The 13,107-nt window shown below is 38.6% G+C and overlaps 1 protein-coding gene across 1 annotated transcript in view; it reads left to right on the plus strand.

Annotated features, from left to right (window-relative positions):
- Window positions 1-13,107, plus strand: part of SEMA3A (semaphorin 3A) — a gene marked incomplete at its 3' end in the record, with an annotated part of 167,821 nt that overhangs the window by 37,402 nt on the left and 117,312 nt on the right. Inside the window, exon 2 of the mRNA XM_082490315.1 lies at window positions 12,525-12,682. Coding sequence (XP_082346441.1) covers window positions 12,525-12,682 — 158 coding nt within the window. The remainder of the gene's footprint in view (window positions 1-12,524; window positions 12,683-13,107) is intronic.

Consider the following 13,107-nt stretch of genomic DNA (forward strand, 5'->3'; position numbering starts at 1 on the left):
TCTTCCTGATGCTAACGCTGAGGATAATGTTGATATTGTGTTGATGCAATGAATAAACTATCATTTATTTAGATTGACGAGACACCTAGGATCAGTGGTGTGGACTAGATGTCCTCTATGCTAGTACAAAAAGAGAGGAAAGGAATTAAAAATAAATAAATAACTGGGAACAGATTAATGTGAAGCATGGTAGGCAGTCACACCAGCTTTCCCCCCCCTTCCCTCCCAGTTAATTTCATTGAACAAATTGCTGCTCATTTTTGTTACTTTTGGAACAGTATTTTCACTTTTTCAATTGTAAATTGTATGCGTGTCCTCTCTCTCTTACTGATGTCTGCTGCAGAAGGCGGGGGGAGTTGTGGCGGGACATGCTGCAGTTTGGCCATTTCAGCTGATCATATCCACCAGGAGCCCGCGACGAGCTGGTTCAGGTGGGACTGGCCAAGCGTGCGAGTCAAAACATCCTAAAGTTACTTTCAGCTATCTTTGAATCCCCCTTCTGAGGCTGCTCTAAATAGAGCCTGATGCACCAGGTGATTTGGTGTTCAGACAAATCCAACTATATTTACATTGACATGTCTTTAAGCAAATGAACTCGTGCTCTGAGGTCAAGCACCAGAGCTGTATCCAAATCTTGTCATGCATTAAGCCCAGCCAGACAGCAGGTGCTACCTGAGTGCTGATAATCCACTCACTTTCCCTCTTCCATCTCTACTGGAAACTGCTGATGGGTCTTTCTGGTCTTCACTTAAAAGATGAACAAGTTCACTTAAAATATGGACAAGTTATTGCAAAACAAAAGGTTTTTAGAAGGTATTAGAGGTTGAAATGCTGTTACAGGAGATGGATTCACTCAACGTGAAATGGCGCTGTTCGCAAATACTTGCGCTCACCCAGGGAGGCCCCAAAGGCTTTGAAGAGGAGAGACAGAGTGGGGAGGAGGTTGGGTCAGGGAGGCGCCGTTGGCAGCCACAGAGCATGGTCCGGCTGAGAAGGGAGCGGCAGCGGTTATTTTGATCAATCACATTTCACGTCTTGCAGCTTGACTTTTCTTCTCAAGACTCAAGTCATGGCTACAATTTTATCCACACGTGACTAGGAGGGAAATACGCTGTCTCCAACAACAGCCAAAGCAAACACATAATATGAGGTTTCCATAATAGGGATTCTCCATGGTAGGAGAAGATAATAGGTTTAGGTCAATCAGATAGTGATAGTTCCCCAGAATACTCTAAGTCTCCTACAGTTTGAATTTCAGGAACTCTGTGAGCTAGAGGCTGTGTCTCTAAATTTAATAGCCTTTTAAGGATTTCTTTTTCTTGATCTTATCAGTTTGCCCCTTGAAACGATAAACAATTTTACCGTCTACAACAGCCCACGTCAAGAATTTCCACAGCTTAACTGTGTGTTGTGTGAAGTGGATTAAGACATTTTTTGAGAGATTTTAAAACTAGTTAAAGCACTTTACACTGTAATTTTGTGGTGTTCAAAGTTTGCTTGCATATCATGAAATTTTAGGTAGAAATGCACTCCTCCCAGCCTCTTCTGAGTATGCCCAGAATCCAGAAAATTAATGTAAAAATTGTATTCAACGTTTATTTTCTAGTTTTTAATCTAGTGGTTAATTAGAAATTTCTTGTTCCCTGTTTGAGTGTGTGATAATTACAAAAACACTGAAAGCAGAACTAGTTTGGTTCGCGTAACCTGAAATAAATTTGATCGATAGAGCAGTATTAAGAATGTGAAAATTCACTTTGAGTTGGAAAAAAGGTGCTGGGGTCTTTGCTGCTGTTTGATTATTAATTATGTTTATGACATTTGGATGGAAGGGAAGAACTGGAAAGTCCTTTTTGATGTACAGAACCGAACCTAACAGATTGTAGATACTACTGGAAACATTTGATAAATAATGGTAACTAATTTGAAGCAATATTTAATGTAACAGGCAATAAATATATTCCACATATTGCAGACCCATAGCAACCAGATTCTTTTATCTGTGGTGTAACTCCATTGATTTTCATCAGGGTAAATTAAGAGCAAAATTTGGCATCATTGCTTACTCTATTTTGGCACTGAATTCTGTGCAAGGAGGGTCAGTGGTTAGAAGTCGTCGCTCCTTTATTTTGCTGCAATTAAAGTGCATTAGCAGAGCTGTGTGTATCTGTATGGGACCTACACAGACTGCTGAACTGCAGTCAGTGCCTTCGGCCCCTTGATGAAATTCATCCAAACCCTCCCCTGTGGATTAGGAGAAACAAGAGCTATCAGAAGAGAGAAGGATGGAAATCCAAGCATGAATTTTACTTATCTGTTCTATTAATGTGAAAAGACAATTCCTCCAAGTGCTGGATATGTGATCAAAGCGAAGGGTGGATCCCACTCTGTGAGAACAAATTTTAACAGAAGGAGTGTTGATAGCTATGTCTGAAACTGAAAATATGAGGTCACTGATTTGTACCCATGTAAGAAAAGCTGGACGCAGTCCATCTGAGCCAGCTGTTATATAAAATATAATGATTTACCTACAAGCTGAACTACCCTATTTGCATCTTATTAATAGAGTTGTTAGATAGACACAAGAGTTTCATATATGATTTTCAAGCCTAAAAAGGCCTTTTATTTTGAAGCAAGTCAAATGTTTTTTTCCATCATAAATCTGTCAATGAAGTTCTGAAAACTCAAGTCCTACTTTTTTTCTTTTTTTTTTTTTTTGCAATTTGGCATATGCAGCTAAACTTCCAGGGAAGCTTCCTAACCCTGCTGTGCATATTAACTAATTCACCTTAGTAAATAATTTGTGCACTTTTATATTTTCAGCTCAGTAATTAAATATATATATATATGTCAAAGAAGGACTTGTTTAATTTCAGACCAAATCTGCCTCTGCTGGGTTCTCCCCTACATCACAGTATTTTAAGCTGTAGAAAGACCCTCTCTCTTGCAGCCTCTTATGCCAGTGAAAGAGTTCACACCCTCACTTGCTGGTGGCCGACCCACTGCAGGCCACCCTCAGTCTCACGCTGTCTCAAACTTGACATCTACATCCTTCATGGACCGATCCCATAAGTCTCACCAAGCATCAATGGTAACTTGGTTGTCAAATACCAAAGTCACACTTGAAAACAGAACCGCTGGGCTTTTTGAAAATTTCCCCCGATATCCCTAACAAACTTAGCACCTATTAATTCTTCTATTAATACTTTTTGCTGTGAAAAAACTAAACACTTTCATAAGGAAGGATTTTTTTTTAATCACAACTGCAACTCCAATACACTTATTGACAATACTTTTCCTTTTGACTCCTAGTTGTCCATGGCATGTGTATTGTAAAGACACTGACTGGATTTTGGACTTTCAGCTTCAATTGTTAGGAATTTAGAATAAAGAACAATGCTGTTAAGAAATGAATGAGAAAAAAATGAACTGACTTTCTCACTAGGTCAGCTTTTCAGAAAGGAATTTTCTAAAACATCATGGTATTTTAAGTAGTTTGTTGCTTATATCCCTAGATATCTTGGCAGGTTTTGACATTACCCAGATAGTTTTATTTTAACCTGAGAAGATTTTTTTCCAGAAATAATAGTTTTTTGGAAGAGGAACTGACTTTAAAAACAAATAAACTAACCTAAAACTTCTCAAATTGTACCAAAAATCAGCATGTAGACATTTTGTCTTTGCATTGAGTATATCTGACTTCAATTCATCGTTATGATTGTGAAAAAGTATAGTCATATCTCCTGAGCCAACCTCAAATTAGCTTGCCTGCTTAGCCTGATGTAACACCTTAGTTATTCAACATGCATCTTCATTGAGGCACAATTAGATGAGGAACAAAATCAATTAATCTTTGCTGGCCTCTTAGCCAGTGGTTTTAGACAATATAGGTACGTGGGTGAGTTTCAAGCTAGCTCAGGTGTGTCTATACTGCAGCATGGTCAATATTTTGAGTGAGTAGGTGTGCCTATAGAGCAAGAGTTCCTTTCCTGCTTTGCTTTAGTTCTGGGAGAAAAAGTTCATGAACTGGAAATCTGTATCTTGCTTTTTTGGGCAACAGCGAGTAAAAACTCTGCTCCATGCTACCCTTGGACCCAACACGTGGGTAGGACATGCAGAGGATAGGACGTGACAGTCTTCCCGTCTTGTCCCCACTTGGCCAAATGAAATATATTTGGGCCCTGGGCAAACAACTGTCTGTGCTGTTAGTCATTGAAAAGGTGTTCATGCCTCTGTGATATGATATTTAATGAGACAAGGACGGTACTCTATAGATAAGGTAATCCTTGAAGTGACAACTACTCACAATTTCACTTTCTTGATAACCAGTACTGGTTCTGCTTGTTGAAGACTAACTTACCAGCAGTTTCATACAAATGGTTGAGAACTGCTGAACTGCTAACCAGATCTGATAACTGAGCTACTTAATGAATGGGATTTGGCTGGTTGTTTACCTGCGCTAGCTCAGAAGATAGTGCAATTTAGGGTCATGCAGTGCCGCGTTGAACTAACCAAGCTCACAGAGGATATATTACCCAAGGTAGAGGGCTGAGTTAATGTGCCTACAGTGTTTCTACTATGTGAATTAGCATGTTTAGAAACCATTCTCACTAGCTCAGTATTTTGCCATATTATTTTGCTACATTTTAGAAGATTTTGAGAGTTACAGATGTTGCCCTTAATACCCGGGGGCTCATTGGTACGATGCATCACTTCCATTTTTCTCCTGTGCATTCCTTATACCAGTACAAATGGGAAGTAGCAAAGATGTTACCTACTCAAGTTTTAAGCCAGATATTTTTTTCCTTAGACAGATAACTGCTTAGTACAACCAGATCCTGGTCTCTTTTCACCATCGTTTATTTCTGCCTGATTCATCACACACAGGAAAATGCTATGGGTAGTATCTATTGTCTATGATTTTGTAACAATATGTTGTGCATAAATACCTGTGAAGTTCACAGTTAAATATGTGACATAACCTTTCTTACAAAGCCAAATTCATAATATGGGATGTTACAATGATTTTACAAAGATGTGAAATCAAGCTTTACAAGTCTTTGTTTAGCTCAGAGGTTAATATTTCTCATGTTTTATAAGAAAACAGCTGAGCAATAGAGATAATCTGGATTCACTTTCAGAGACAAAAAGGGCAAATAATGTAAATAATAAAGGGAAAACAGGTTGGCTTTAGAAATATAAATGGTTTATGTCTTTGAAATATTATGTGACTTCTTCAATTATTCAAATCAAGAACACTTTAAGGGCTGTCATATAGCTAAATAGCGCTGACATTAATGAGCTAAAATCTTCTCTCAGTTTTACAGTATAAAAAACATATGCATCAGTATTTTGAAGTCAAAGGAGCCCATGCTTATGCCGGTGCAACTGAAACAAAACATTGGTGCAACATTCCTCTTTCCAAGTATCTGGTTTTAATCAAACTATACTCATGGCCCTCAAGTGTTCTTTGCTGCAGTGGAAGGTAGGCAGGAGTGTTTCATTTAAAATGCTTGCTTTACATCATAAGTGCACTAAAAACTGTATATCTTGTCCTAGCTACTTCTAATAGATAAATTGTAATGAAAACATAGTTCAGGGAACTACATGTTCTTTCAGAAACAAAAGTTTTACAGCAAAAAAAATGGTTGTTTTTTTCTCCTTCTAGTAGAGTTCAGTGGAACCAGGTGATTGGCAACTGTTATGATAAGGTAGATGAAGAGGATGAAAGCTAGAACTGATTGAACAGCTGTGAGAGGCTCTGTTCCAATTGTATTTTGATTACTGATAAGATAACCCTCCCTTTTCTCCCAGTGATTTATCTCATTCAAATTACAATAACACTGAATTGCCATCAACAACAAATGCTGTATAGTTTCAAGTTTATCTGGCTCATAATGTAGCAAAAAAACAGAGGTGCTGATTACAAAAGTTTTCTTGTTACATTTCTAAAAATGGATAAACCACTTATTGCACTATGTGATCTCATACACTTTATAAACCTGTTTTTTGTTTCATTTCAGATAAAACTGATCACTTTCTGATATTCCCAAGCAGCATAATTCTAAAATTACGTGAAAGCGTAAGGTTTTAAGTTTTTTTTTTATCATTTTCTGTGTCTTTTTTATTCTACCCTTACTATGAAATCAAATGCTAATTGCTGAAAATAATTTGGAAATTTTGGCTGTTACTAAAAGACTGATAGCCTGACCAGTTAAAAATGTAACAAAGCAAACGTTTCTGCAATTATTTGTTTCAATTTTTTTTCTCAGATGAAAAATTAAACAATGGATAAATTAGCTATCCTTTATTTTAATTAATTACTTTTTAGAAGTTTGAATTATACCATAGAATGTTAGCAAGATTCTTATTTTTTTCTTAGAGTGGGCAGCTGAGCCATTCTCCTCACTAAGGGCGAGACCCGAAGGTCCCAGTGATGTCTGAGGTGTAGATGAAAGAAAGTAGTTGAAGTATAAAGTAGTCAAATCCTGGGGTGGGGGAAGAAGTTATCCTTCAGGCCACTGACCATGTTACTAAGGACGAGGTCAAGGTCACCTGATTTCAGACAGCTGACAAGCACCCATCGGAGTTAGTCCCTGTCAACATGGAAGTAGCCCGCTGAAACATCTCGCTACGGGCATGGCAGCCGTTGTCTCTTTTGGATGGGGAACAGACTCACAACGCAACAAATCTGGTGCCTTTTCCCTGCTCATATCCCTGGTTTTGCCAAATAAGCGCTGCTGGCTAATGCTGTGCAGGAAGCTGTCGTGATTTCCCACCAATCCCTGCCTTTTCCTGAACTCTTTGACAGGGGCAGACTTCACCATCTACACCCAGAGCGATGAAGTGGAGAAGCTACAGGAGAGGTTGGAAGTTAAAATACCCACTCCTTTCCTTGCACGGTAGAGTTAATATCTTAGAATTCAGCAAATAATCACTCAAAGGGCAATGACTAATTTACACCCGGGATTATTTAGACAGATATACATGCTGATATACAGAAGAGGCACAATATGCATCTGTGTAAGCAACAAATGCATGTGCAAACATGCGGCCACCTGATACTCTGTAGCCAAAGTAAAAGCCTGGCGCGAGAAGAAGGAAATGTTCTAGCATGACGTTGTGGGAGGCATTGCTCACAATTCAGCAAAATCCCTGTTTGATGGCATAATACGCATTGACTCATCTTTTATCTGCTGCTAGGAGATCTTATCGTTGTTGGCAAAGGAATGAAGGTCGAGAATTTTGTGCAACCAGCAACCCACTCATTTGGTTCACAAGCGTGTTATGACGAGCAGAACTCGCTGTAGAATCCAGTCACTCTGTGGAGTCACCAGTAATGGGACAAGGCCAGATCGGAATCCCAGTGAGGAAACTGGGAGACCTTTCCTCTCATTTTTCTAGAAATTGATATGGCCCTTTGATCCTTATCAAGAAAAATAATCTTGGCTGGCACGTTGTTGTGAAGTCTGTAACAGGAACGCAGGCCAAAGCTCACAAATTTTCTAACTTGTTACACAGACAAAACTCTCTCTCGCTAGGATTAGCCAGTCTGGTAGTAGATAAGTAAAAAATAAAGATGGTTTGCTTTTGTTATGTTCTTCTCTTGACAAACGCCGCTGAAGGAACACAGACATAAAACAAGGTTTACAGTGGAATACCAACCATGGATAAAGCAAACCTCAGGACCTGCCTGACTGTATTCGTCTCAGCTATAGCTGTGGTTTTCTGGCTTATTCTTTAATGAAAAAAGTGTCATAAAAATAAACCAAATCTACATTCCTTGTGCATGCATACCTCCATGGATTTCACTCCAGGAATTTGGCCCTCTGTCTGTATACATACTATTAGTTGTGATTCCATTAGCAAATTAAATAACCATGTATTAAAAGGAAGGCAAGAGTTAGGGACTGGTTTTCTTCTGTAAATTTGCCAGCTTGGCCTGGCAAAGTGAATGTTCTGACACAAGTCAGACTGGATCAACAGAAACATCAGTTAATAGAAGAAAGGCCATGCAAAGTCTACAGAAAGGCACATTGAAAATGGTCAAATACTTCAAACTTGGACACTGGCAGAGAAAGGAGAGTAAGATGTAGCAAACAAGTCAGGACAGTGAATTAAAGGTATTTGAATTGAAATTGTTAGTAGGAGAATTTGGCCCGCAAACCTTGAGAAACTCAGCCTCCAACTGGTTTCAATGATAATCACAAGTGAAAATTCATTATAATATGATGTTTTTAAAGATGTGGTGCATTTCAAACCGTTATTTTTGGTCACCTGCAACACTCTTAATAATTGTGGGAAGTAAGTACCAATAACAAAAGCAATGAAGTCTTTATTGACTTCAAAATATCACCACCCACTCTAAATCTACCTCATACGGCATTTTATAGACAATACTACAGTCATAATGTGCAGTGGTTAGCTTTATAGGGTTCGTTCACTCCTGTTCGAAACAACAGGCATGACTACGGCTGAGGATGTGTCGAAAGCAAATAAGAAAATGCTCTCTGAGCAATTACTGAAGAAATGATACTTGGCTGCAACATTTGGTGGAGTAATGTTACCATCTTTGCCATAAAAATAACTGGAAAAAGCATAAAGAAAGTAAAAAAAAAAATACTTTAAGTACAGGCTGCATTATCTGTCTGCATAGGTCATGGATATGCCAACCTTTAATAAGAACAACAGCAACAAAAAATGGAAAAGGATTGGGGTATGCAGAGCAGGCAGTATTAATTTCATTGTCTTATTGAAGGCATTCATCATTTTCCTCTTGGCATTGCAGTGCGATCTTTGTTGTAAATCTTGGTTTCTTTTAGCACGGATCAGCCGCGTACCTTGCCAGCATGACTGATGGACGCTTGACAGAATTGATGGATATCAGTGCCCTTCTGGGAGCGTGCCCTGTCACTGCTCTTTCTGTCAGTCTCCCAGCAATAGTCACTGGCTGGATACTGAAATGACACTGGATGGGAAACATTTTGAAACTAATTAATTTGAGGAAGTAGAATACTTAATTTGTATTGATTGTGCAAACGCCATTGTTTTGCTCTTCAACAGCCCTTTCCAGAATGTCATACGAAGCCATATTGGTCACTGGAGAAATACATGTACGTTAGAATAAACAGCAGAGGAACTGCAGAGATTGTTTAGGTTTTCACCTCTTAGGTGTGATGTAACTCAATCCTAACTGAATTAGTAGTGAATGAGAATCATCAGCACCCAAATGACTTTTTTGTCCTCCACCTATATTCTCAACCTGATTCATGATAAGGACAAGCCTGATTTTACATGATTTGAAATATAGCACTTGGAATACGCTTAGGCCTAATCTTTTGGGCAATAGACCCTGGAAATCTGGTCACCTCCTGCAAAAGTCAGTAATGGGGCAATACGGCAGATACTGGATTAAAAGCCATTAGAAATGTCCTAATCTTAAAGAAGAGAACAGGGTTTCAGCTTTTAGTTTGATTTTAAATTACAAGCTCACAAAAAACCCACCAGTGTTACCTTTACTGTTGCATACTCTAAAGAGTCACAGAAAATGAAAAGAAAAGAAAAAAAAAAAGATATATATTTCCCTGCACAGCTACACCTGGTCCTTTTAACTTATACTGTGGAGACGTATGAACAGTGATGATGATGATGTAATTTACTCTTGGCCATAATAAACCTTAGACTCCAATGTTATGGTCTGGCATTTTTCATGAATATTAGAAAGAAAAGAAAACATTGATCACCATCTGTAGTTGTGAATATTTAGAAGTCCACATTAGTAAAATCATATTGGGCTTGTTTTAATCCAAGTGGCTGTGCGCCTAACTCATCTTATTTCCATTTATATCAGTTTTACATTTGTGTAACATTGACTTCAGCAGGGTCTTGTCTTTACGCCGCAGTCACAAAGGGCAGAATCACACCTATGCGAGTTCAAACCAAGAAAGATGAAAAAAATTACAAAGGTTTTTGACAGCTATATTATAAGAAAAATGATCAGATACAGATGACAGCAAAGCATTTCTAGCCAAGTGAGTTCTAAGAAAAGTTAAGCAATCAATCATCTGCATCACTCGCTATTCAGCGAGTCGACATTCAACATCTGAATCAGTCATTACAATGTAAAGAGAATTAGTAAAGTCTCTAACAAAATGCAAATAAGTGAACTGGAGGACAATACAGTCAAATTCTAGAACTTGGCAGGAAGCCAGAAGAATTATTTTGACAAGACTGCTTGGGGTGATTTGATTTCTTCTTGTTATATTTAAATAAAAATAAAAAAAAATTAAAAAAATGAGAACTTACGTCTTGAGCAGTACAAGTTTTAAAATTTATTCTGTAATACAAATGTATAGTTATATTTAGACAGAAAAAAACATAGAATAAGGAACAAAATATGCTCTGACACTTTTCTACTCTTCTACGCAAATGAACTCTTTTTTGGTGTTGGTGAGAGTTTTTCCAAATAAGTTCAAAGAATACTGGGGCAATGCTAGCTTGGACGCTATGCGACTCTTAGTGCTATCTTTATCTTCCTTGAATATATTGCCTACTAATTCTTGCCATGATAGAGTGTGCGCCTGCTCCAAAATCCACCTGGTATAAGTGAATGTAAAAAATAGGTTTAACATCCATGGGACTACTAAGCTGCAGGTGTTTAAATTCTGTAAAATTGTAAGTACCACATTTATGTAGGTGCAAAGCAAGCCTCACCTAACATCTTCCTTGTTCTGATTAAAATAAAAGAAGGGGAAATAAAGAAGGAAAAGAAAAAAGAAAATTAAGCAGAAGCTTCTTTTTTAACAGCAGTTTCACCTTGATTTTTAGCAGCATAGAGGATGCTACCCTACCCTGGCTTATCAGTTGGAGTAATGGTGGAAAATGGGAGAGAGCTTTTTGAAAACCAAAAAGGCATAGCAGGTAGCTGCACTGTTAGGCAAATCCTAGACATCTAGGCGTTTGGCAGCTGTTTCGAGAGGGGTCATCTGTCCTCACGGGTGCTGTGTGAGGAGCTGCACGGGCATTGACGGAACTGCTCCTGCTCCTATAACTGCGTGTTTGCCTCCGTACATCACAAGGTCGGGGCTTGAACCGCGTAGGATTTGTCGTCACAGGGAGACTTTCTTGTCAATGACTTACTAGCGCAGTCAATGACTTACTAGCGCAGACATGCCTTGAAATGATGGAGATGGTTTGGCTTTGGTCTGGATATCAGTGTAGGTAGACAGGAATAAAGAGAGAGTGTTTTCACGGAAGTTTATACTAATATGGTCTGTATTATCTTACAGAAAAAATATTTTTAAGTGGTTTCAGGAAAATGTGTATGTCTTTGTTAATGTTTGTGAAGAGCTAAAAGGAATCTGTGGATCCTTGTGCTTAAAATCTTGTCCTTGGCAAGTGCAATGGTTCCGTGAGGAGTTTGAGAACTAGAAAATTATTCTTACATTTAAACAGAAGCAAAATTACCAGACAGGGACAGGGAACTGCTGGAGGGAGTCCAGCGAAGGGCAACTAAGATGATGAAGGGCTTGGAGCATCTGCCTTATGAGGAAAGGCTGAGAGAGCTGGGACTCTTTAGCCTGGAGAAGAGAAGGCTGAGGGGAGACCTTATTATGGCATACAAGTATCTAAAGGGTGGGTTGAAGGAGGATGGAGCCAGGCTCTTTTCAGTGGTTCCCAGTGACAGGACGAGGGGCAATGGGCACAAGTTGGAACACAGGAAGTTCCGTTCAAATACACGGAAAAACGTCTTTACGGTTCGGATGCCAGAGCACTGGCACAGGCTGCCCAGGGAGGCTGTGGAGTCCCCTTCTCTGGAGGTTTTCAAGCCCCGCCTGGATGCAGTCCTGAGTAATGTGCTCTGGGCAATCCTGCTTTGGCAGGGGAGTTGGACTAGATGATCTCTAGAGGTCCCTTCCAACTCTGAAAATTCCATGATTCCGTGATTCTGTGATTCTCCAGTTTTATTCTTGTGATGGATAAATACACGGTTCCAAGCAAGGGAACAATATGCTGCCTGTGTCAGTAAGCTGGGAAGATAATAATACACGTAAGACTAGATTGTACATGTTATTTTATCTCATCAAATCGTCATTCATATCCCCCTTCTCATAACGTACAGATCTATATGAAATAGTTTTTTATGTTGGAAGTAGGAGATGTTGTGTTTTGGTGTGGTTTTTATCGGCTGGTCATGCTCAGGTTTATCCTCGTAAATCTCATTGATAGAACAGAATTAAACTTTGTCCAACAGTTGATGAGTTACATGGATATAATTTTACCACCTTTACAGGATTTTAATTGATTTCACTGATGTTTTGACCTTTGTTTGTGTAGAGCTGAATCGCATGAGCAATTTGGGTTTGGGTACTTGAAATAAAAACATTCACGGAGCCAGGTCCCTAGCGCTTTCACTGCTTTCTACTCCTTAACTATAAATTCCTAAAATGAAATCTGTACAAGTCAAAATATAAGTCTGTATTTTATTTGACCATATTAACAAGGAAAGTATTACCTTTATCTTACAGAAATGTTGGAATCCAACAATATAATCAATTTCAATGGACTAGCTAATAGCTCCAGTTACCATACTTTCCTCTTGGATGAAGAACGGAGTCGGCTGTACGTTGGAGCAAAGGATCACATATTTTCGTTCAACTTGGTTAACATCAAGGAATATCAAAAGGTACTTTCGTTCATGTTTTGCACAATGTAAATATCTACTTGTAATGTTGCAGAACTGTTATTACTCAGGCTATATTGGGCACGGTATGGATTGTGTGGTAAGTGTTTGGATGTCAGAAATATCATTACAACAAAAACATTTACTGTGTCTATGAAGAGAAGTTTATAATAAGCCTATAACCTATGACTGTATAATCTACAATGCTTTTTTCAGGCTATGAACAAGTAAATGATAAGTGAATAATCCAGCTATTTCCCAAGCAAGACATACTTTCATGTTTACTGCTAAAAAAACCCCAAACATCTATTATGACAGTTTACACAAAAAAGCCTTATTACTCTGTATTCGTTTGCAGATAAAAAGAAGCTGTTTGGGAGTCTGAGGGTTGATTTCTCTCCTTTAACCCAGCACTTGTAGGCACTCTG

The sequence above is a fragment of the Vanellus vanellus genome, assembly GCF_965231255.1.
Source record: "Vanellus vanellus genome assembly, chromosome: 1".
Classification (NCBI taxonomy): Eukaryota; Metazoa; Chordata; class Aves; order Charadriiformes; family Charadriidae; genus Vanellus; species Vanellus vanellus.